This window comes from Planococcus citri, chromosome 3 (genome assembly GCF_950023065.1).
Source record: "Planococcus citri chromosome 3, ihPlaCitr1.1, whole genome shotgun sequence".
NCBI lineage: Eukaryota > Metazoa > Arthropoda > Insecta > Hemiptera > Pseudococcidae > Planococcus > Planococcus citri.
In genome coordinates this window covers 42173106-42200100 of record NC_088679.1, presented here as the reverse complement: position 1 = coordinate 42200100, position 26995 = coordinate 42173106, and the positions used below count along the sequence as shown (strand labels likewise).

The following is a 26995-nucleotide window of genomic DNA, read 5'->3' as shown; positions in this document are numbered from 1 at the left end:
TTGGCCGCGACTGTTTTACTTTGCCGCATATTCGAAGGTAGTTCTGGTGTTTTGTTGGAAACCGTAGTTAAAACGAATACATTTTAATTGATTCGCGGATGGCGAGAGCTGAATTCGAAAATTTGAACACTTTTGCTTTTTATATCACCTTCACCGCTCAATCTTTTTTCTCTCATCTTCTCCCAACCACGTGTTCGGGTCTTTGAACCGAGCACCAAGAATTCCTAAAGAGATTCGTCGGCTGTACGTTGTAATTACTTTAATTAACTGGTGCATAGCGACGATGAGCTGAATAGTAGTACCTAGTTGAGGTGGTTTTGCTATATGTACAATAGCGGTAGTAATTTTCTGATAAATACTTGCCCATTACTTTGATATAATCATGCGATTATTAAACTTACGTTATGAAACATCGAATCACCGATCCCTTATTATGTAATGTTACTTACTCAGGATATTTCTCTGTTTTTTAATGATTATTTTGTGATAGGTAAATTTTCATTTCCAATATTGATTGTGTGCTATGTAATTGTTTGCCTTTAGGCTGAAAGTGAAGTAGCTGCATTGAATCGTCGGATTCAGTTGCTCGAAGAAGATCTGGAAAGATCAGAAGAACGACTCGCCACTGCTACTGCCAAACTCGCCGAAGCATCGCAAGCAGCTGACGAGTCAGAGCGGTAAGTTATTCATTTCTCATTACACTTTGATTCGCTTCTATACCTACATAATATGTTATGAAATGGTCAAGAGAAGGTACTTCTCTAGTCAAGGTGTGAGAGGTACATATGATGTGAGAAGTGTTTCGGCGCCTATAAAAAACAGAAAATTTAGGAATCTATCTAGTGTTCGTTTAAGGCGAAATGGTTTACTTTTTTACGAGTATTTTTAATTTAGTACCGATTACTCAAATAGGATTTATTATTAAGTTAGTTTCGTAATCATATATATAGATTTAGTTAAGCTATTTCTTTCCAATTTACGATCAAACGGCGAAAAAAAATTCAGGTAAATTGTAATGGTTTTTGATGCGTGATCTAACGTTTTGTCTTAACAAACAACTCAGGAGTGGCGTTGATGATAATTTTTCGATATTCGGTATATTGATAGATTCGAGAAAGTAAACTAGTTTGGTTGTACCTGCGATAATCGAACTAGAATAAAGTCGTGTTTTTTTCTTCTGCCAATTCCAATAAAGTCCAATTATTTTAATCGAAAATTCTCCGTGTCTGTTCGAACTGACAGATTGTTATAATTAACCATTTCCGTAACAATTGAGCGTCTCGACTGGGTTCTAGGTAATTTTATTTTCAATCGCAAAATTAATTTGTTTCGGAATAAAATTTGGAATTCTGTGGGTTGCGGTTTGAAAACTGTTTTGAATAGGTTTTCTAAGTAGATACAATTTTGTAATAGCTATTTTTTCGATTTCTCAGATAGGATTGCCTTCTGTGAGAAACCTGTAAAAGTCAGAAAGTCTCCAAATTTTATCGCCCTCAGCGAAATTTTGGAAGTTTTATGAGACAAAAAAATTCGTCCTCTCGTCTTCTTCCCCACCCTCGCATGAATATACTTGGGGACAGGGACGAAGCGAAGGGGTGCTAAGGGGGGAGCCCGTCCCCCCCGGTTCCGCGAAAGTTGAGAAATTGTGAGAAATACAAGAAAGTTGGGAAAATACAAAAATTTCGACAATAATATTTTAGTTTTGGAATTTTCAAATATTAAAATTTTTTACAATCATCAAAGTTGGACACTTTCCCAACTTTTAAAGCCAAACCAGTTTCTGAATCTATGATTTTCCCAACTAAAATTCACATTTTTTCCAAAAAATTTTGCCTTTCCACATCAACATTACAACTGTTTTGCTTCTTGAAATTACAAATTTTGAAAATCTTTTACCCTCGCTTCGCTCGGGCCATTTTGTTTTTTTTTTCACACTTGAAAATTTCAAGAAACTATTGATAAATTTCTTAAAAAGCTGAGATCAGAAAACCCGAATTTTTTCATGAAATTTGATATTGTTCTACTTTTTGAATTACAATTTTTCCAAAGCTGACTAGCTTTTCATAATTTTTCAATTCCAGAGTGTTCAGCACGTTAAAATTTTCATTATAGTAGGCAAAGTTACAATTTTTTGGCTGCAAAATGTCGTGATACAATCCCCTCACTACTTGTAACTTAAATACCCTCTTTTTTCATCCAACTTGGAAATTTTCAGTCAAATTAGTTGGGAATCTTAGGATCTTTGCACCCCCCCCCCCCCCCAGCAAAACCACTTCGCTACGTCCCTGCTTAGGGAAGGGGAAATTTGAAAAAATTGGGTTAGAAAATTTTGAAAAGCAAGTCTGTTTTTACTCGAGGCTGAATTTTGGCATAGCACAGTTTAGGATTCTAAATCTGTTATCATAATTGAAACGTAGATCAAAATCATGGATTTCTCAAGAATTCCTGTTTATGAAAAAAAAATAGCCAAATTTTGATATTTTCGTCGATTGGAGATTCACTTGTTGAAAATTTGAACGAATGTTCTCAGATAATTTTCTAATGCAACTTTGAAACGTATTAACGTAAGTCTGTTACAGTTTGGTTTTTTAAAAAAAGGGGGAATGAATTGACAAAATGTCTGTTGTACAAGCTGTACGATGGAATTCGTAAAAAGTGATCTTCTAATTAAAACCGATTAGATGATAACTAAAAATACAGGGTAATTGGTCCTTGAATCGCAATTGTAAATGTTGGTCTATCTACATTTACATACGTGCACGTAATAAAACGTCACTCCTGATTGATTGGTACTCGCGTTTTTGTAGTGTAATTTTTGATTTATTTTTATTCTTTTTTTTAATCGATCAGTTTTATGAGATTTGTTTTACTAATTTTCCTCGTACGATGTACCGAAGCTGTGAATGACCTAAAAAAAAAAAAAGCTCAGCTCTCGTTTTATGAGTATTCTCAAGTCAATCGGAAGCGAAAGAGTGGTCGAGTTGAATTATGAAATAATGACGTTGACGTTTGACAATTCAATAACCATATTTTATAATTAAGACGCGTTAAAGGATAGAAATTGGTCACGGAATCTTGGCCTCGTATGGTTCTGATTTACGTTGTCTCGAGAATGTTTGAGTATGCTGGTTTTTTCTTGAATTTAAAAATGATTTAGTGTGTTTGATTTTTTAATCAGTTTATGAATAGTAGAATAGTAGATTGATTGCGCAGTTTTTGGGCCTTTTTTATGAGTATATTAAACTTATGAACTGGAAGTGCATCATTCGAGGAGGGGGGGGGGGGCTATAAAAATCATTTAAAAATCTGGTAGACTCTGAAACGGATTGTAGTACAGGAATGGAAATGAAAGGTGAGCAAAACAATTTTATTTTCGTTCGAACGGTAAGCACTACACAAAAATTACGAATGAATTGAGTAATGCAAGCGGTGAATTTTGACTTGGCTTGTAATTTTTTGAGAACCAAATTCGCATGTAGGAGGACGAGGAGATCTCTATTTCAAATCGGAATTAATTTGTTAGAGTTGCAAATAGATGATAGGTTTTATTTGAAGATGTCAGGTGTCGGTGAGAGCTGAGCAAGATTCAACTGAAGTGAGATCTACAAATTTCATTCCAAAAATGTCAGTTCAATTTGAATGAGTCCTCATTACCATCTAGTAACAAAACATTGCAGTCAGAAATTAGAGAATAGTGCCTCGATAGAGTAGTCAACTGTTTTTACCCGTGCGAGTTTCTTGATAATCAATTTGAAAACTCGCAAATTCAAATTTCAACGATAGTTTGGGGGTATTTTTCTAGAGCGGTTGTTATGCAAAATTGATAGAATTTTATCAAAAGGTCATCCTTTTTCATTTTTTTGACTTAGTAGACACCGTGGATAAATTATCGCATCCAAATTTCGGCCGGCCAGTCTCTTTGAAAATCCATTCCAAGAGAAAAGGACAGAATTTTGTGGATTTTATGTGATGTGATGTTATGCTAGAAAGTGATGATGGGGTCTCTTGAAATAATTTAATCACCACAGATGGTACGTTCAAAACGTTGTTTTTTGTGAGGTTTTTTACCTTCGTCAACAAGAAAATTATAATTATGGTTTTTAGCAAAGGAAAACATTCACCTATCCGTATAAGTGTTTGATCATTGGTTGTATAAATCTTGCTATTAATTGAAAATTTTTGTACTTGGCTTTGAAATTCTGCATTCTTTAAATCGAAAATTCAATTAATATACTGTCAAATATTTGGAGCGTACTCTCTAAATTTGAAACAGTCAATTTCACTGCTTAGCAGTCACGACATTTTGCCTTTTTAAAGCAGTAGTTTTTTTTTACTGCAAAACAGTGAAAAATTACTGAATTGGTCAGTCAAAATGATTTTTTACTGACCAACTCAGTAATTTTTCACTGTTTTGCAGTAAAAAAAAAACTACTGCTTTAAAAAGGCAAAATGTCGTGACTGCTAAGCAGTGAAATTGACTGTTTCAAATTTAGAGAGTATTATTTAGAAGATAAGAAAAGTAGAACCCTGAAAAACGTTTCAAGCGTGCATTTTTGGAATGCAAGAGATGGTGAAATCTGTAAAACGACTTGTTCAAGGTCATGCAAAAATTTTACATACATCCTGTAGAATTTCTGCATTTTGATTTTGACATTTTTTCAGACTATTTTTAAGCATATTTTTCAGAAAGTAGAACGAAATTTCTATTAAAATTTATTTGTCAAATTCTTAAAAAATCACAATTCAGCCTTATTTCATTATTAAATCTGTAAATTTTTTTTATTCGTTGAAAAATGACAACCTAAGTAAGCCATTTCCATTTACTGTGTCAGCGATTTTATTTCATTAATTCAGATTTTTAAAAATTAATTTTATGGTTGAATTTAACTGATCTGATCAATGTGTGAAAATTTATCGATTTAAGCTTACGAAATTAACAACCAAAAGGGCCTCTGAAATCTTAAATTTGAGAAATCCGCAATAAAAATACCCAATCATTTTGAGCTTACATATATTTCCCAGCCATCAACCCATCATCACAATCAGCTGCAGTTTTGCAATCGAAATTACACACAGGTTGAGGTGCATCGACCGAGGAAATATGTAGTTTTCATTAAATTTTCAATACAATTAATCATTTTTGATCGTTTTTTTTTTCAATTACTCGAAACGACAAAGCGTTGTTCCGCTACATTTTCACGTAGTCACTTTAGTAATTAATAATCCTTCATACGTAGATATATCGAGTAAATATTTAGTTTGAAAAAAAGCTGAATGTTTCGAGTCGTGTGTGTAATGTTTTGCTTTACTAACCACTTAAGGATAAGAAAAGCTCTGGAAAACCGAACCAATATGGAAGATGATAGAGTGGCCATATTAGAAACACAACTTGCTCAAGCGAAACTCATTGCCGAAGAAGCAGATAAAAAATACGAAGAGGTAACTTCCTTAGCTAAAATTACTTTTCCATCGAATCGTCTGACGATCGATTAATTTTTTAAACGAGGTGTTAGACCGTTAAATACATAGAGGTAAATAAGGTGATAGATTGTATGCGTATGTAATGTTCTAATGTACAACAGTAGAGAGGTTATACGAAGAATTCTTCCCTCCATTAGGTGATATCTGTTCTTATTACATTGTACCTAGGTAAGGTATTTATAATACCGGCGTACATAAGTGTTTATGTATGTCTGTGTTATGTGGCGTAATTAAAAAAGCAATTAAACGCATCTCTCTTAGTTAGAATAATACTTAGGTTTAATTACGTAGGTTTGTTATAGTATTAGCCATAATATGTGCATAAAGTTGTTATATCCGTGTTTGAACGGTATGGTTTATTTGTTAGGTGTTTTTTTTTCTCTTGTTACGTTCTGTTCTCTTGACCAAGTCATTTATTTATGAAATGCGATTTACTATAAGTAGGTTAATTTTTAGTTAGCATTTAGTTCGCAATTTAGAGATGATAGGGAGAAAGGATGACGAGTACTTTTAATGTTACTTTACTGATAATTAATGTAATTTAATTGATCGGGTACGAATTAACGTCGTCTGTAGACTAGTGATGTGGGAAAGTATCATGTCGTACACTCTACACACTAAAAACAAATTCGATTTTTTTGATTGAGGTATTTTACCAAAAATGGTGTATTTGTATACAAAATTGTATGTATCTGCATTGTAGGTCTTGCATTGTACGCAGGGTGTCTCAGCAGCAGTCTGTCAAGTCTTTTCAATAAGAAGTGTTTGGAGAGACGAGGTTGAAAAGAAATGCAAGCACTGGCAATGGTCTGCTTTGAAAATTGAAGGGATTAGAGCTTAAAGAAAATCTGATGGTTTTGAAAAAAAAATATGTACTTAGCTCGATGGTTCTTTGATAGAGAAATACCTATTCACTTTTTATAAGTTTTCATAAGTTTCCAATTTCAGCATTTAAAAATTTTTTTTCAAATATTCGTTAATTCTTTTTTTTTTTCGTTTTTGGAACAAACTTCATTGAAAATTTTAACCCTGCAAAGGTCAAATATATTTTGAACCTACCATTCGTTATTGGTCATTAAATTTACAAAATAAACCATCCAGTGTGCTGGATGTTTTTTATTCGTCTCTACGAATGCTATCATCTACCTTGACAGATCCTTTGCGGACACCTTATATGATAGCGTTTCTTATCAGCTCTTAGCTACCTGAACCTGTATTTTCATCATACGTGGTATCCTGTGAATATCAATTACCCCCACACTAACGTTTCCTTGCAAACAGAAAAAAGTTGATAGCGTTGCATAAAATGATATTTCTACCTATTCAACGTTGTGAACTATTGTTTTTACTCGAAAATATCACGTTGAGGGTTCTCGATTTATTCTTAAGCGCTCGGTATACGCTTCATGCCTCCAGTGTCTGTTACCCAAGTACGTGGAAATAAAGTGCATAATTCCATTAATTCGTTATCGGTAGAGATGTAGAAAATTCTGGGAATAGTTGATGCATCACAATGACGTATCCGATTGAGAATCCGTGGAAAGTTGTTACCTATTTTTTTTTAATTCGTAAAAAGGAAGTGAGGCAACCAAAAACGGGATGATTTGTATTTTGATCTTGGCTACGAAATTCTCAAATCAAAATTGTGATTCAAAAATGAACGACGTGAATAGAAAATGTTTTATTTTACAAAATGGATGGCTTAATATAAGTTCGTGTGATTTGTTTGTCATGCACGAGTTCCGACTTCGTTGATTTGTCTGTAATGCTAACGTGTATTCGCATATTTGTCGAACTGGTTTATTAATAGAAGTGACGAATTTTTCAAAAAGATCATTACCTAAGTCAATACTTGCCAATTTAAACGTTTAAAGAAGTGTAAATTTTATTTTCATACACGCGTAGATGATTTATAAAATTCTTTATACATGTATGAGGGGTGCGATTTGAAGAAGTGAACCGATAAATGATCGATTATAGAATTTTTAAAATGTTTGGTTCTTCCAAAAATGTAATACTATCATTTAAAATAATCAATTTTTGTACGAGTTTTAGAACAAGCCTCCCCCCACGCAATTTTGCATACAAATACATCTATATTTTAAAAAAAAAAAATCGAGTCAACTTTTTTGCCATAGAGTGTATTTTTACGTATAAAAATTTAAACTGCGTTTTTCGTACTGTTTATCTTACGGGTATATTTGTTTTGTTCGATGCGAACAATGTAGTCAGAGGAAGATCTTAGAAAATCGCAGTTTAGCCGATGAAGAGCGTATGGACGCTCTGGAAAATCAATTGAAAGAGGCTCGTTTCTTGGCCGAAGAAGCTGATAAGAAATACGACGAGGTGATAGATCGATTCATACGATCGTTGTTTTCCTATAAATAACCCATACTAAAAAAGTTTTCAAAAAAAATGTATCTAAATGAACCTTGAAAAAGTGTCGCTGCGGTACATTTGCGTGATCTAATGTTGTGATCTACATACTACTTAAACCCTGCGTGTTTATCGTTTGTTGAGTTTTTGTCTACCTGATTGACTTGGTAAATGATCTATGGCGGCTGATCGGGTACCCTTATTGAGGTATCTGCATAAATATGAGTATGGTTTTGTCGATGTTGGTAGCTTAGAAGCGGTATTCAAGGGCCATATTTATGAAATTGTTATCGAGTACTTACTAGAGTACCAAGTAGCGAAATTTGGTGGAATTTTTTGGGCTGGTGTTGAATTTCTGAAAAGAAGCTTTTGTTCGAATCAAATACTTAGTTAAACTCTCGAGTATTGATTTTGTGATTCGAAAGTGTAAAATTTTTATTTGATTAGAAAAATGAAAAACTATTTCACTACTTGATGGCATAATAGGTACTTGAATAAAATTCACGAATTCGGTCCTAAATCATAAATGTGTATTTTATTAATGCTTCGAAGTGTGTTTGTTTTCCTTTACCTGATAAAATAGTTTGTCGGTTGATTTTCGTTTTTTTTTATTGAAAATATCCGTCCTTATAAATTTTACATACGTAGATTTTGAGGGTGCTTTTTCTTTTACGAATATTTGTGAGTCTTCGTCGATTTGTTAATATATTTATAAAATATACATTGAATGTATCCAGTAGTACTGATTTAAACAGGGTATTTTTTATATAGAAATTTGGCAGGCACGTCCATAATTTATATGCCTCTGAAGTAAATATTGATATTATTTTATACTTATTTATTCTAGAAATATTAAACTTTCTGTATCAAGTGATAACTTTTTTCTCGTTTTAACGTTTTTATTATTTACTAAGTTACCCCTTTGATTAACGAATTTTAACTTTTTAGCACTCTAACAATAATTTTAACGTGATATTTTAAACGAATTATTACATTAAGTATTTATTCATTCGAAACATTATTTTATCTTTACTATTTATTAATTTTTTTGGCGAGTTTGAATTTCATTTCAAAATGATTTTGTTATATTATTCGTGTTAGTTGGTTTATTTATATTTTTCTGTTTGTATTTTGAAAATAAAAATCTTGCAATTATTCTTACGGTATTTTTTCTTATTTTGTATATCTAATGAACTATACCTACTATTTACTATCTTATGTAACCGGAACACATACAGTACATTTAGGTGATATCATCGATTACACGACGACGGCGCCATTGTAAAAAGAGATGGAGTGAGAGAAGTGCAGTATTGACTATTTTTTTAGAAACTTTTCGTGTACCTACCTATTTTAGGTATTATAGTAGGTAGGCCTTATGATGCCATTATACTTATACCTGGTGCGTTGATGCGAAGCAACACGCTGACATGTACATGTTGGTGTAGGTTTATTGAACTCTCGAGGGGATAATTTTCAAGCTTGGGTGAGGTGCTGTATCTTGGTTATTATAGAGGTGTGTGTATGCGTTTTTTGTGCGTTTTTTTGAAACGTACCTAGACCTACGTACTATAACAGTATATGTCAAGGTGTATTAGCGAGATGATGGTGAATTAGTGACCATCGATGTACTCGACTTGGTTGGCTCGAAACAATCAGTATGAGGATTTTTTTCGGTTTGGTTGATGCTTCTTCTTATACGTGCTTTAAATGTTTACGATTTTTTATTAAATGCATTTTTCAGGTGTTTCCATTCTGACCATTTGGAATAGTTTATCACTTGTTGTGAAAAGTGATATTCTTCAATAATTGCTAATTTTGAAATTAAAGAGACACAGGACTACTGAAAATGAAAGTTTTTACTTCGATAAAAGACAGCACGAGTATACTGAAAATTAAAATGATGAAAATATATCATGAGACAGTGTCCAACTATCTCTCAGATTATGCTATACTGAAAAACATCTGCAGCTATCAATTTGAAAAGTACCTGCTATACTTGATATCAATTTTCACTATGAATTTTTCCGTTTATTATGTTTGTACAATCCATCAGCTATTCGCTGAATGCAAGAGAATTTTTGCTTTTTGCTGGTTGGTTGTTTCTGAATTATTTTATCAACTTCAAACACAGAATTTAGCGCAATGATTCTATTTCTTTAGTTTTCATTTCTTAATTTCAAAGATGTTAGATTTTCACCACAAATCATCGATAAAATTAAGTCTCAAAAAAAACAACAACAAAAGAAAGTAAAAAATAGCAGATAATGTTCGTCGTAATGCACACATTCAGACATTAATAGAAGTACATTTTGAAAAATTAAATCCAAAATTAATCTCTTATTTGGTTTTAATAAACACTTAAGTATCGCTGATTAACTCTTCCAAAAAAAAAAATTGAAATTGAAATTGAAATTCGGCTATAAATTGGAATAATTGACATACTTGAATCGGTGGGAACGGAAAGGGGCTAAGTCCATTTTCGCACTTTTCAGGAATAACAAAAAACTGATTTATTTGAAAATCAAAAATTTTTGGTAAACATGCTTAAGGTCATTGAAAGAGGACCCCAAGACACAATTTTTAGCTCTGTTTAAGAAAAAAAAATATTCACGTGCGCCGGCGCTGTTGCTGCCTAAACAAATGGGACTTAGACCCTTTCTGCACCCAATCGACAAAATTTCTTTTGAAATTGCTCGGGCACGAATGGGGCTTGATTCTACATCTAAGTACACCATTTAGACTGCTATCTCGTTTAAATTGACCAAAAACCCTTTGAGTTCTAAGACTTTTTGCCGAAGTTGTTAATTTTTTCATCATTTTTCAGTTCAGAGATTAACTTAAATTTCAAAAAATGGTCTTCTCAAAAATGTTAGTTATTTTTCAAGGAATCAAAAAATTTTTACAAAAAAGTCATAAATGCGATTCCGCCCTTTTTCTGCGCCCAAATACCACTTTCCTGGCAGTTTTGCGGAAATCTGACATCACCAGTCGATCCGCCGTACTTTGTAGCATTGACAGTCATTTTTTCAAATTTGAGCTTTTGCGCAAAAACCAGAATTATATTGCATTCATTTTCATGTGGCATTTTTTTTTGAAAAGGTGTAAGGAGAAGCACAAAAGTCTTGCATTTCGATATGAAAATTTTGTTACGATACGAGCTGCGATGGCGGAAAATATCTGAAACATGAAGAAAAACAATCAAAGGAACAATGCGTCATTTTAAAATTTTTTTACGACCTCAAAAAGATGATTGTGGTAAAAGTTTGAGAAGCTTTGATCTGCCTTCAAGCCCTTCCTTGTAGGAAACACCATTTTTGAATTTTTCTTGTGGAGTCTCTAGCTACCTACCTATTATACCTGGTGTACCTACTAAAGGTGAATTAGAAAATTCCAATCGATACTACAAGTATTTTCCACCCAATGAATAATTTTTTGGCGAAGTTCTCCTGGTATCATTTTTTTTTTTTTTTTTAGGGATTGTTAGCCTATCGTGTAAAAAAATGGCATCATAAAGTTTTTTTTAAAAAAGTGACCAAGGGGAAAATTCACCAAAAATCGAAATCTTTGATGAAAATATCCGTATTTCACTTACTTATATTAATTCAGATTTTCTCAAAAAAAATGTTATCGTAAATCAAAAATACCAAAAATTGAAATTTTCTCACCACCACTCCCCTCCCTTACATAAAAAGTTGAAGTGAAAATGAATTTCGAAAAATTGTTGTTTCCGTGTTAAATCTACTGTACATATAAAACTTTTTTTTTCGAAATTATGTAATTTTGAGTTTTTAGTGATGGAAATTGGGTTATTGAATATTATATTGACTGTAAAATTTCATATTACCAGATCTTTTTAGAAATAATTTTCATCAGCGAGCTTCGTTAATTTTTTTAAAAACCTAAAAATCAATGAACCCTAGATTGTAGATACACTCTTTTGCAACACTGAAACAGCACTAAACATGTACATATAAATTTGCCATAACTTACGAAAATTTTCGAAGTGAAGACTGAAAATTTTTGGAAAATTTTTGATGTTTTGGGGATGACGCAACTGAATTGAATATCAATTCCTTGTCCTAATGTTGTTCAATCCCTTATCTCCAAACTGAACCTGCTTTCATTACGATAGGACTTAGTTATTACAAAACATTTAAGTGCTCAGTATAATCGCAGTAAGGAGTTGGAAACGCGGATCATGTTTATCGAAATTCATTCTTGAAATTATATGAAAAATCAGGGGAAAAAAGTAGTAAAACGTGTGATCATTTTTTCATACTACTTGAACTTTCCTTGAAAAGTTTTAGGCAATGTTCAAATAATTTTTTCTCGCTTTCATCTCAATAACTAGGTAGCTGTCTAATTTTAGCATTTTCCTACGTTCTGGATTTTGATTTTGCTCTGAAATGAAGAAAGAAATGGTACAAATATTATAATTTGCGGATTCTTATGCATGTATGCTTCAAGAGAATATTGCAATGATTAATTAAGATTTTTAAGTATTCGCCCAAAGATTAAAATTATCTAAAATTACTTTCACCCAAAAAAATTGCTCTCGATGCTCCATCTACAGACCTTTGTACGTAACATTTCCTAGAAAATTGAAATAATTTCTTTTTTATTTTTATCCTCATTTTATTTCGTAACTCGTATTTAATTGTGCAATTCTTTTATCGTTGAAATTTTTCAAAAATTACGCTAAAAATTTCGAAGCCATTTGCTAGATGTTCGCGATGCTGTTATTTTGTATGAAAGTTAACGTTATAATATTCAACATGTGAATAGCCTGCTCGTTCTCGTTGTATCTATTCTATGAAGTAGTGAAAAGTGTGCATTCTGTTTTGTGCCGCTTCAGATCATTAACATAATCATTAGAGTTAATTTATTTTGTTCCGTTGAAGCGTTGTACTTGAACCAGTTTTTTTTTATTAATCAATTGGACCATTGTTAAATTTATACACACGTAACGACAAAAGAGTAAAGGCAACCTATGTATTGGAAATAACATATGCCATTGGTTGCCCATTTATTTATGTTCGAACTTATTTCATACGAGAATTTTTTTCATTCCCTAACACTCGAGTTATATAACATTATCTCGAGCTTATCAAAAATGACATTATTTCGGTTGTGTAAATACAAGACGCTCAAAAAAGGGGTTATCTGACTAATTCGAACGTGATAATATTCTCGTGGAATGTTTTTTACTATCTTTTTTTTTTTTGAATGACTAATTTTCAGCGAGCGTTTTGTGACCGTGTAGCCTGAATTTTTTTCATAATGATATGCAGGATGTTGGTGATGGTGAATAGGTCTTTATTTTCGTGTTCGTACGAGTATTATTTTCAATGCCATTAAATTTGTACCGAGTTAATGAATTATGCTGAAGATTGGATTGGCAATATGGTAGATTCACGAGCTGTCGGGGTCCCCTATGATTTATTGTATTGAAATTTCTTCTTCTGCAGATCGGGTACTGGAATATGATGACTGGTTTGATACGTCAGATGATTTGAAATGATATTGAAAATTCTGGTGTTATCGTGATGGAAATGGAAATTTTGATGACTAAATAAGTACTTGTATCACTCGTGCTTGCGTACGAACTACAAAAATAGGCTTACGAATGAAAGTATTTTTTTTTTGTAGCATTGAAAGTAAAATTTTCTGAATTGCGTGCAGTGTGTACTGTGTAGTATGATGGAAGGATGAAAGGAAGGAAGAAGACTAGGAAACGACGAAACGTCGTACGCAGACGTAATATTCTCTTTATTTCATCAAATAATGATCAGTATGTGCGTTACAAGCGTAACAAACGTACCAAGTTTTCTTATTTTCACGGTTCGATTTTAAAATTACATAAAAGAACAGTGTAATTTACTAGCAAATTATACGGGCAAAAACGTACATATTGGGATATGTAAGTTGTCCTCTTCAGGCTCATGATTCGTAATACGACGAAAACGATTAACATTGGGATGATGGGATGGCAAATCGCATGTGTCCCAAACTGTTATGCGAAAGGATGTTGAAAATATCCAACATTTTGTCCATAGGTAAAATAGGTATTTGGTACTACTCAATTACACGTACTTTGCCAATACACGTACGAATACGTTGAAAGAATGGGTAAAAGAAACCGGTTTTTTCGGACTAATCGAACCGAACTATTTAGGGATTTTTGTACTCACTCGTATGTAGTGGTTCATTGAATGATGTGACCTTCTTTTATCAGGGGTTCTGTTTTATTCTGTCACAGTGACCGTCCAAATATCCCTAGATCATATGTTTACTCTTTTTCTACAGTCCACACCCCTCTTACTAAACGTCTAGATCAATGGTTTCTTGATTTTTTTTTTTCGTTAACCAGTTCAATGGGTGATTTATAGTATCTCAACGAAGCGATTGTATTGTGAATAGTGTGTTCATTTGGTCTGTTTTTTCATCAATTTGGTTTATCTGAAAACGTGTAAGTTAAGAGATTTAACCGTTCTTTTTTTTCTTTCTTTGAAAAACGTGCGTAATTATCGACGTTTTTACTATTGTATTCTTTGTCGAACAGATGATGTTTTTTAGGTTACAGCATTTGAGAGATTTAGAACTGAAGAATGCTAGCGACATTGATCATCTGCTTGATAAATCCGTTGATTGATCAAAAATTGAAAATCTGCTTTTTCTGTAGTCAGTTGAAATAAAATGTTACAATATTGACAAGCCTTCTTTTGCAAATTTGCAATTGTCCTTGGATTACCTGAATTGATTGAATGTTAGCAAGTTGAGATACGAAACATAACTATCTTTTCATTGATCGAATTTTTTATCTCGTATGTAAATGTATATGTAGGTAAATTCAAGGAAAGAGATCAATTAATCGATTAAATGCGAGCGACAATGGTGATTTCTTCGATGAGTGTTTTGTATCTACGTTTCGTGTGCCAAAAATTGAATGTAGGTACTTTATGAGGGTAAAATTTTGTTTGGTTCCTGATAACTAACCTACATATGAAATCTAAATAGGTTCTAATAATAATAAAGTAGTCTAAATTTGAATTTATTCGATCGTTGAAGGGTTTTCAGCTTATGTCATTTTCTATCAGTCATGTAAGTCGTAAAACTCATTAATAAGTTTTTGCTTTTTCAAACGAAGCAAGAAAAAAACATACGATAAAAAATTATTATTAAAATTATCAAGTATATTTTTTTTGAAAAACTTGAAAATTGAAACTCGAAAAAATTCACATTTTTATTTTTTTTAATCCCATTTTTTAGCTAATATTTGAGATAAGAGCTGAAAAAATTGTCGAGACTAATATTTTGTCAAGTTGCGAAAAAATTATGTTATTGAACAAGTGAAATAACCATGGAAAATCAAGTTGAAACATAAGTTAATAAGGAGTTTATAGTTATGTTTTTTCGATGTAGGTGAAAAAAAATCGAGGATTTGTTGCCTTAAAAAAAGTCGAATATAAAAGCCCAAAAACACGAAAAAAGATCCTCCAAATTCGGTAATAAATAACTGAAAGTATGTACTTTTTCTGTTATTAAATATAAAGAAATGAGATTCAATCTGCCTCTCCCCTTTCCTCTCCCATCCCTTCCCACCTCAGTCAAGTTTAAGTACCTATCAAAAAGTCAACGAGATCAAAAATTTGTACGTGAATCAATATTTTTAAATTTCTATCTCAATTTTGGGACAGTTCTCCTACTCCTACGGGTCCAAAATGCATCGTAATGAGACAACTGCTTCTATGTACAATTGTACATATAAGTATTACAGATTTTGAAAGTGAAAAGAGTAATTTTGGAACCTGTCCTATATTAATTTCCGAGGTAAATGGAAGCGTTAAGGCTCAGGTTAAAATTAATCTTATTGAGCAAAGATTTTCAGCTCAAATAAACCAATCGATTGGGAACGGTGAAATTTGAACTTTCAAAATAAGGCCCACTCAAGTTGGAGGTACTTTCTAAGATTTTTTGGAACCAGAGCTGGAAGTACTTCGATAAAAAATTGAGGAGCTGAAGCCGGAGAAACTTGACCTTTTTTTCTGCGGACTACTGACTTAGTTTTCGAAATGACACGTTGCTTTCAATCACTTGACCTTGCAGAAATTCTTGCTGCGATTTGTCTAAACTAACAACTAAAAAAGAAAAAATTTGCAACTCACAAAAATTAAATTTTGAGACGTACGAAAAGGACGTTCTTACATGATGCCAAAAGATTGCTGTCGAGTACCTAGTGCTATAAAAATTTCTTGGGATTTATTATCCGAATACATAGGTTTTGATTTTTTTTTCTATACTTACCAAAACACGAGTATTCGGGTATTTTTTTCAACGTAAGTTTTTGTTTGAAATTTTTGCATTGAAAATTTTCTATCAGTTTTATGGATCATTCTAATACTGAACCAGCACATGTTAACGATAAGTGATATGGTGTGGTGAGGCGTCTCTTACACGTTGTGAGAAAGTACGAATGACATCATTCAGTAAAATAAGCATTATATTGTTCGTCGTGTAACGGTGTGAAATCACCTTAAATTTGCTGAACGGTTACTTCGTAATACGAGTATCTTATATACGAGTAGGTATTAGTCATACCCTCCTATAGGTATTTTTACTTCGATATTTAAAACTTGTATACTGTTTGTACTTGCTTACATACGTTACATACCTGCGTACATTCTGTACTTAATGCATGTGTGCACTGTGCAGTGTAGTGCACGTAGCATGATGTGAGAATTCGCTGGCATAATTCTCGCCTTATTCTCAAAAAGACGCAGCACTACAAACGAGTCGAGTCGAGTTGACATTGCCCGAAGACGGAAGACAGCCCAAGTTGAAATCCACGACCTGCTCGAAGAGAATCCAATGATGATAGATTCGATCAGCCTAAATTAGATTAGGTTTTTAAATAGGCGTATAATAGATTATTATAAGGTTCAAGTACATACATTATCTCAACATTAATACTGTAATTACATTCTTACCAACACACAAATGTAGATATTTTAGATGAGGAATTAAGTGCATTCGCCGAAATCATTGTACGGCGATTATTCGCTCAAGATTCTCTGGCTCGCGTCGCGTCCTCGCGTCGCGCCGCCGGTGAGAGCCAGCAGCACACGCCTACGATAAGTCGTGAAATATTACATCGGAATTTTTATTCCGTAATCGTTTTTTTTTCTTCTTCAACATTTGACGCATCGCATCACCGGAACAGGTTAGCAGTTGGTTAAATACTCGTACGTATACTGCACCCTGTCACCGGCGTTTTCGAACGTATTTGCCCGATTGCCGCCATGGTCATATACTCGAAATGTGTTGTTTGTTTATTGTATAATCATTGTTATGTATTAATGATTCGTTTTGTAAATTTTTTCAATTTTCTTTCTATTTTTGTGGGAAGCTTTAATGCGTGATTTCACGATTTAACCAATCATTTTTATGCTTTATGAGTTCCTTTGTTATTGAAATAGTTATATGGCGAAGTTGTACTAATACCATACGTAGAATAAGTACATTTGCGATAAGAACGGTTTATGTTCGATGTGTAGTAAAGCTATTAATTTCAACATTTTTCTAGAATTCGTATGCCTGAATGGAACATTTTTCCTGCGGCGGTGGCCGGTGACGAGATCGCGAGTATTTTTAGATACCGAAGAATTTAAGCATAGGTGTCGAAATCGATCTCTTGACCTTTACACGTAGATCGAGTTATTTTTGGGGCTTGATTTCTTGAATTTATGAAGAATGTTTTTTGTTACGAGATTTTTCCAAAAATATTGATTTTTTGTAGGTTTGTTTATCGTGATTGTCAGGGAATTTGTAAACACCTAAAAGTTGGCATACCTATAGGTATTCATGTTCGTGGATAATCTTCAAAATTCTGAAGATGTATGTTGAGAAATTCGATAGAACCTAAAATACGTATGAGCAAAAGTCCAGTAAAACTGATGAAAAAAAAATGATATTTTTTCCTTTTCTTGATGTCTTTATTGGTTATACGTGTTCCATACATTAAGAAATTGATTCTCTCTCAGGTCTGGAATTGAGAAAGGAAAAGCGCCGCATAAAAACAAAATTATTCCAACGTTACATAGTCAAAAAACGAGGAAAAAGAGTTTATGTACCTGATTTTGGCAAATTAATTGTTGATATCCTTGTCGATGTCGTGGTTTTTCTTAGAGGCGAATAAACAATTTTCAAGACGGAACGACGTGGCCATGAAAAAGATGAAAAACCATCTTTTTGCAAAAATTTCCTTTCCTTTTCTGTGCAATACTACATGAGAATTTAAGCAAGAAAATTAGAAATCTCTCCAAAAATTGTCTAAATTTTTCCATTTCTATTTTTCGAATCCAATCAAAAAAGAGAAATGTTTACGGAAATAAATTCATCGAGTTAGTTCATTATCTTATCTCGAATTTAGTACCAATCATTTTTCAACGACAAATTTTTCATTCGGAAGTTCTTGTTGCCTAGAGAAAAATTCTTTTTTCCTGCCTTTCATTTCAATTGAATGAATGTTTCAGATTTTTGTAATTTTATTTATGATCACTGTGTCAGTCCTGTGAAAACCACTAAAACTGAGTAAAAATATCGGGGCAGGGAGAAAACGTGGAAAAAAGTAAATTTCATCAAATGGAAAAGGGTACCCCCCGATAAGATAGGCAAAATGCCCTTAACCTCGGATTTCGATGAAACTCACAGGATATGTTTAGTACCCCCAAAAAATAATTTTGGGCCCATAACCCGCTCCCCACCTCACCCCCCTCAGGCAGGGGGGCCAAAAAACGCGTTTTTCAGGAGGAAAATTCTGCATCAGCGAGTAATTGAGGTAAATTTATTCTGTAAACGAATATAGTTAGAGGATACATGGGGGTACCTCCCTGAATTTTTTCAGAATTTTTCATCGCATGGGGGGAGAAGAAGGAACAAAAGAAAACTTTAAATCGACATTACTCCGGAACGAAAACACATACCAAAACGATTTTTTCGTCAAATATGTATTTTTAGGTCTACTTTCTATAGAAACCATCACCCGGCCATTTGAAGTGGTGGGTCAAGCTCAAAAGCTCAAAAAACTCTCAAAAAACTACGTTTTTTACGTTTTTCTCCAAAAATATGGACAAATGGCCGAAATCGAAGAGAACCAAGTTGTTCAGCGTGAAATTTTACCTCAGAATGGGTAATTGAAAATTCATTTATACCGCGCGATCGTAAAACTACATGCGCAGAAGTATTTTTGCTTATATGTATGTATCAAGATACCTAGCTAAAAGGGTATTCCTGAGTAAAATAGGTAAAATGCCCCTGTCCTCAGATTTCTGAAACTTTGATAAAACATCGTTGGGTACCTTTAAAAAAAATATTGGAGCCAAAAAAAATTCCCCCACCCCACCTCCCTTGCTCACAATAGCGAAAAAACGTTTTTTTGGGGGAGGGATCCTTCAACGAGTTTTGGAAAAAGAAAATATATATCCTGAATTCACTTAAAATATATGGGGGAGACAGTATAATGAAAGTACCTACAAACCTACATACATATTTGAGATTCTGCGTCGATCTATGCTATTGCGGATGCCGTCAAAATCCAAGTGCACTTTTAGAGTTCTACTGAGTGATTGAAAATTTGCAAATCGTTTTTTTTTTGGGGGGGGGGGTATTAGTAGTTGGTGTTTTGAAAATCTTTTCTTCGCAAATGTTTCGCTATAATGAAGAAGAAACATCGAAAGATTCATTTCTGAAACTGAGGAAATATTTTGGAACGCAGTGACGTCAATATTCCAAGTTTCAAAAAATCGAGAAAAATTGCAAAAAATTCCTAAATTGTGGGTAGTTACTTTTTCGAAATCAGCAATAGATAACAATTAAAAATAATAGCATAGAATGGACGCAGAATCTCAAATAATTTTATTTGGGACTGGGTCTTCATTTTTCTCAAAAGAAATTGGGTACAGGGGCTACAATGAAAAAACACGGTTTTTCGAAAATACCCCCAACTTTGAGGTCTCATGTTTTCCTTTTTTTAGGGGCACTTCTGTAGCTAGAATTTTTCTGTACAACTTTGAACTTTCAACTCAAAATGAGTCAAAATTACGGTTTTTGCTGTAATTGATAAAAATTCACAGTTTTTCCCCAATATTTAGCGATCCACCAAATCTACTACATAGGTAAAGGTATACTTATTGTGTTTCCAATGCACTTGGTAGGTAACTCACATAAAAATTTAATGGTCGACACCAAAAAGAAACCTTTCTGATAGTTTTGAGTTAAGATACTATGTACTTGAAAAATACTTTGTAAATCAAGAAAATCTTGATTAAGAAGTTGCATAGTGTTAATTGCGCTATAATGAAGCATTTTTCACAAAAAATCTAATTTTTGGACAACCCCTCTCCTCAATGTGACCGTTAGGAGGATCCAACTTCAAATCAAACTTCATATTCGTGTTCAGCGAGTGCGAATTCATATGATAACGATACCCATATTGTCAATCTACTTTCGCCCCAAAATTTGTGAGAGCGGGTGCCTATGGCCCCAAAATTGGAGTTTCAAGAAGTTAGTTGGTTTTCTATTGCTTTTGGAGGTCAGAATGCAAAATTACAAATCGCTTTTTTTTGGTGGTGCAGTGACTCAAAAAACACAATTTTGAGTGTTTTTTGAGTTTTTGAAGATGGCCCACCTGGAGGGAAAATTTGAAAAAAATACCGATTATAATACCCATGCAGCCAGATATATTTTTGAAAAAAAATTCATGTGCTTGAATTAGGTTTGAAGATACGGGAGTTTCAAATTTTCTTTTGTCAATAATCTTCCCCCTGGGGAGCCAACCATTTTTGAAAAAAATTACGTTGCTAGATTCATATCTTCTTTAAGTACATATTTTGAGTGAATACTGATTTTTTTTCAAAACTCGTTGAAGCATGATCCCTCCCACAAAAAAAAAGTTTTTTCGCTATTGTGAGCAAGGGAGGTGGGGTGGGGGAATTTTTTGGCTCCAATATTTTTTTTAAAGGTACCCAACGATGTTTCATCAAAGTTTCAGAAATCTGAGGACAGGGGCATTTTACCTATTTTACTCAGGAATACCCTTTAAGCTAGGTATCTTGATACATACATATAAGCAAAAATACTTCTGCGCATGTAGTTTTACCTACCATACGATCGCGCGGTATAAATGAATTTTCAATTACCCATTCTGAGGTAAAATTTCACGCTGAACAACTTGGTTCTCTTCGATTTCGGCCATTTGTCCATATTTTTGGAGAAAAACGTAAAAAACGTAGTTTTTTGAGCTTTTGAGCTTGACCCACCACTTCAAATGGCCGGGTGATGGTTTCTATAGAAAGTAGACCTAAAAATACATATTTGACGAAAAAATCGTTTTGGTATGTGTTTTCGTTCCGGAGTAATGTCGATTTAAAGTTTTCTTTTGTTCCTTCTTCTCCCCCCATGCGATGAAAAATTCTGAAAAAATTCAGGGAGGTACCCCCATGTATCCTCTAACTATATTCGTTTACAGAATAAATTTACCTCAATTACTCGCTGATGCAGAATTTTCCTCCTGAAAAACGCGTTTTTTGGCCCCCCTGCCTGAGGGGGGTGGGGTGGGGAGCGGGTTATGGGCCCAAAATTATTTTTTGGGGGTACTAAACATATCCTGTGAGTTTCATCGAAATCCGAGGTTAAGGGCATTTTGCCTATCTTATCGGGGGGTACCCTTTGTAAAAAAAAAAAAAAAAAAAAAAAAAAGGTCGCTGAAATAAAATATAACAGCTTTTATTTCGGACATGAACTTAAATATTTTGAAGTGAATTCATATTTAAAAAATTTTTTCCTCTCGAATAAATTATGCGTTAATTTTATGCCAAAACATCGAAAGATATCATTTTTAAAAATGGGAAAATATTTTGGAATACAGTAGTGCCAATTTTTTGTCCACGGTGGCCAATTTTAAAAACTCAAAAAATGGCTGAAAACTTACAAATTTTTTTCAAGTTATAGCTATATGAGTCTAAAAAATTTGGCACTACTGCGTTTTAAAATATTCCCTTAATTCCAGAAATGATATTTCAATTTCTCAATATTTTGTCATAATTTAGTAGATAACAATTGAGAAGAAAAAATATTCAAAACAGGAATTCAGAGACTTAGAAATTTCCAACCGCTTAGTAGAATCCTGAAAGTGATCTTGGATTTTGACCCCCAATAGACTAAGTCGATGCAAAAACTTGAATACCATCTTTTGGAACTGGGCTATTTTTCCAAAACAGGCAAGGCAGTGACTACAGCGAAAAAAACCACGATTTTTTCGAAAATCCTCTCCCATGTCTCTCTTTCAGCAGCATTCCTGAAGCTAAAAAATTTTCTGGGTGATCGACTTTCAGGTTCAACTCAAAATTGAGTCATCCTGGAATTTGGGGAAAATCTTCCGACAATTTTTTTTTCACGATCCACCTTATTTGAACGTAACTTTTTTGTTAGATCAGTCAAAGTTTACAAGTTGAGTTCATTTCAGATTTGTGGGGACTAGGTATATTACGTTAATCGTGTTTTTCCAGAGTCTTGGTATACTTCTGCGATCTCGTCAATGCTGGCCAATAAATTACTAGTTTCTAGTACATATAAAATAAATACGTAATTTTATGGTATTTACTCGAAGTTTATGCTGATTTCAGCATTGGTCAATTTCAAAGCTTTCTTCTGCGGATACTAGTCCGTATATTCAGTGTGTTCTGAGCTTAATTAATGCGATGACGTACTGATTTAATTAGCTTTTCCTCTATTGCTCAAAATCATCTACTGTTGTACACGTGTGCAGTTTTCTTTTTTAAAAACAGAATTCTAAAAAATAGACGTACCTGCATATTATTTTTCTTCTACCTTGCATAACGTTGTATTAATATTGGTTATTTTATTTTCAAAAAACAATAGGTCGCCCGTAAATTGGCGATGGTCGAAGCTGATTTAGAGCGCGCTGAAGAAAGAGCAGAATCTGGCGAATCGTAAGCGTTATTTTCACGGTGTATTTGGCTTTGGCTTTTTGCTCAATCTGCTTACGTTGCTTTTTCACGCTATTTAGGTCGCTGTACGAATATTATAAGTTATAACTGTACGTAATGCGACTCTCAGTAGATGCTAAGGTGACAGTATTTCAGTTTTTCGTCGAATGGAAAAACATTATTACTCGGAGTTGTGATTTTTCTTCAAATGCCAGTTTTATTCGAATTCGAAATGCAGTTTTTTCAATCTTCAATTCCTCTTCTCTGTCAATAAACTATGTTTTCAATATTTTTAACCTGTTTCATGAGATCTAACGTGGATGCACAAATTGATCGCCTTCTGAGTGGATGATGCGACACATTATCCTTCTTCCCCTCATGACTTTCGAGTTCTGAAGTTCATTTTTCGATTTTTCTCGAGTTCTGAATATCGAAATGATTTAACCTACGACGAGAAATGCTTCGTCTACGAAATATTTCAAATTTCGCAGAATTTATTTTTTTTGAATATTCAAGAATGTCTGAAAATTGTAAAAAAGAATTTCAGCTCTCAAAGGTCATGCAATCTAAAAAAATTTTTAATGTACTTTTTCATTCTGTTTTTCTATAATGTATTTCTCTAGGTTTGTACCAAGTATATGTACATATGTACTTGGTAAAGAAGTTCTCTGGCGAACTTTATCATCTCAAAACCCCATTTTGCCTACATAGGGGGCAACTAGCCCCTTTCTCTGCCCCCTCAGTCTTGTATGTTTTTTTTTTACAATTTTCAAACGTGTATTTTCAGCATCCTATAAAGACGTACCTTTCATAATTATTGAGGCACTTACTTTTTTTTCAACATCCCTTACGAGTGGTTGTTTCTGTGCGTACATGTTTCCGTCTTGATATTAGGTGAACGCAGCTCTGGATGATGCTTCATGTTAATTTCTCATTAGATTTTCCTCCTCGAATCTGTTACCTGTATTATAGCTTGATGTTTTCAAAGAGCTTGTGCAAGGGGTTAGTTCCTTCACAAAGGTCGATTCACTCTTATCTCTTTGAATAGGTTGTTGGAAAATCGTCGTCGACAACGCGCTCACATAGTATAAGAGGACGATACTGGTAATTTTTCCGTAGCATATACGAGGTGAAAATAAATTATACGCGTATTTCCACGTATAATATTGACACAATTTAAGGAGGAAACGTCGGCCGACGTCGTCGTCGTCGTCGTCATGATGAGCGATTCTCGACGGAAAAATGGGTTTTAAACGAGCGCGAGCGAAACAGTTTAGATCGAGACTGCCAATGACACCATAATCCGCATGCTTTTACTTTTTTTTCATTCATGATAGAAGGCGAAACGATTTATATAATGGTCGTTTATAAATTATCCGCGATGAATTGATGCGTTTTTACGTTTTCGACGTACGCGTTCTTGGTAATTAATAAAAGATGAAAAAACACACATGATAAAAGGTAATTAAAAACAAGGGATTTGTATGTGATTAATAGCGATGGCGTTTGGCGCTACTTTTTTATTAATACTTATGTCGGATATTATATCTTCGAATGTGCATGTACTGTACATACTTTCCAATGTATTAACGACTGACGACCATTATCGCCCGGGGAGTAAAAAGGGTATACAAATTTGCGTTTTATTTTAATTTCGTATTCGTGAATCTCGGTCTCTGCCTGGCAGGCCACGTAAAAAAACCACCGCATTGTTTCACAGATGCTCGCATTATTACCTTATTTGTATAGTTTGGTTTTGGTCGTGCCCAGAATTGCTACAGTTCCAGTGGCGGAGGCGTCGTCGTTTTTTCTTACTCATTTTTTGCGGTGTTTTCTCCCCTTCTTTTTCATGGAAAAAAAATGATGATTATTTACGAATATTTTACTTGATTTAGGTGTCTCGTAAACTGCATATGCTCGAGCAAGATTTAGAAAGAGCGGAAGAACGTGCTGAACATTGTGACGAGTAAGTTACGTGCTAGCATGTACCTTCTTCTCGTATACATATGTCCAAAGTTTGCGTATGTTTACGTCATTATTAACAAGGTGTTCGTGTGTGTAGACATACCTTTTACATGTATATTTCCTCGTAACAAATTCGACGACTTCTGAGTGTACATATAGGTATTAGGTAGGTTCAACTTATACCTAGGTATGTACGTGATTCGTACACGTGTTTGATTTTTTTTCACTTTCCAAGTTGGTGTAAAAGCTTTGATCCTAGAGAGTGTCTTTGCGGGATTGACTGCGACGACCAATAAGAGTGCTGGGTAAATTATTTACCCGAGTCATCGTTATTTTCATTATCAATTTGATACGGATTTTCGAGGTGGTTCACAGAGGAAGTTGTGTATTTGTTGCGGGTTAGGGAACGCGTATGAACGCGAAATTGTACATACGTAAGAGTAGACGATGGTCAGTCGTTTGTAGGTACACTTTTACATTACGATTTTCTGTTTAGTTGATCGGTTTATGTGTACTTACATACATTACGTATGTATTACGTAGTGTACGTTTGATTTTCAAGGCCCCCAGTTCCGTATAATCCGCCCGTTACCTATTTACCTGTAGCTGTAGAATAATTGTCACCTGAGAGCTTGAGCATTTGAACTGCTGATCGATGAAAATTGGCTTAATTTTGTCGACGATTGTGCGTGCGATTTGACGCGTACGATGTGTAATTTGCATGCTGGGTGTTTTGCTTTTTTTTTACGCATTTAATTTGAAAATTTTAATTTTCATATTCGCAAAAGGTGTTTGGAAAACAAAATCATTCATTTTTGATTTTGTTTTTGAAAAAAAAAAAAAACTGGGGGAATAACCTTATTTATCTTCTTTTTTCTCTGCTATTCGTGGTGAAGTGTCCAACAGTTTTGTCAATTCTACGAAACTTTCACTTTTAATTTTTTTTACAATTTTTGCTACAAAATTTCGAAATTTTATATTTTCCCCATTTTTTAGGTTGTCTGATGGGTTTTGAAAGACTGAAAAAATTTCGTTTAAAGTTGGGTTGAACATTTTTTAAAAAATGGATTAAGTGCCGAAAAGTTTGTTATTTTGCACAGAAGTCTACAAGTCCAAAAGTCCATCATACAAAAAAATTCAAATTGAAAAAAAACAAGCCACATTGTTTCAAGTTTGAAATTATGGGATTTAGAACGTATTGTGAAAAGTAACGAAAAAAAGATCATTTATGTTTCTCAGTCCCATTCAAGATCTTTGATCACGCTAAAAAAATTCAATAAAATTTTAAAAATTGAACCCTTTTCAAAAGTCCACCCTTTGCACCATTAGACCAAAGCACCTATAATATTTTATTTTTTCTTCTCCATACTAACATAGTTTTAACAAACGCTTATAGACCAGTCAAAGCTTTGCAATTTATTAACTGAGCTTTACATGCTTATCGCTTATCATGCATCCGTTCAATTGAATTATTCGAATTATTAATACTTGTTTTTATTGTTCTTAGTAAAATTGTGGAATTAGAAGAAGAATTACGTGTTGTTGGTAATAATTTGAAATCTTTGGAAGTATCAGAAGAAAAGGTACGTACGATTGGTTATTACATCGCGTATTTCGTTTGTGTAATTCATGGTAAGTCATGAAGGATTTTTTTTCAATTTTTTTCATCGGTACTTCAATTTTTAAAAAGCCACATGTTTTGCATACAATTGGTTGTCAATTTACCCTGAGAAATGTCGAATTTTTAGTAACTTTTTTCGAAAAACGAATAATTTACGATAAGTATGTAATATCCGTAGAAAGAGAATTGATTCTCGCGTTCTCTTTCGTCCTCTTTTTTTTAGAAGGGAGAGTTGAAAAAACTTAGTACCAGCTGATGAACAATTTTTTTTTCTGAATTGCAATGATCTGAATGTATTAACCAAATTTTTATAGACATGGCCCCCTCTCCTTCCATCTAATCTGCCAAACGGGAAATTTCAAATGCATCGCTGTTTGTTCAAGTTGGGATGAAAAAAAAATCCTTCATAATTGTAATTTTAGTTCGTATATATTTTTTTAATTTGGTAGCACTGCAAAATATGTACTCATTGATTTCTAGTTATCCTCTGCCTAGGACAATGATTTATCAATTTGATAATTGGAATTCATAACCGATCAGAAAA

The 26995-nt window shown here is 33.6% G+C and overlaps 1 protein-coding gene across 18 annotated transcripts in view; it reads left to right on the top strand.

Annotated features, from left to right (window-relative positions):
* The window catches only part of Tm1 (tropomyosin 1), a 46862-nt gene that overhangs the window by 9760 nt on the left and 10107 nt on the right, over window positions 1–26995 (top strand). For 11 of the 18 annotated variants that reach the window (XM_065356914.1, XM_065356908.1, XM_065356907.1 and 8 more), the window contains 4 exons: window positions 544–677; window positions 7710–7827; window positions 22798–22868; window positions 26338–26413. In XM_065356914.1, coding sequence (XP_065212986.1) covers window positions 544–677; window positions 7710–7827; window positions 22798–22868; window positions 26338–26413 — 399 coding nt within the window. Of the gene's footprint in view, window positions 1–543; window positions 678–5321; window positions 5440–7709; window positions 7828–22797; window positions 22869–24760; window positions 24832–26337; window positions 26414–26995 lie in introns of all 18 variants that reach the window. The other 7 variants (XM_065356913.1, XM_065356912.1, XM_065356903.1 and 4 more) reach the window with 2 other exon arrangements.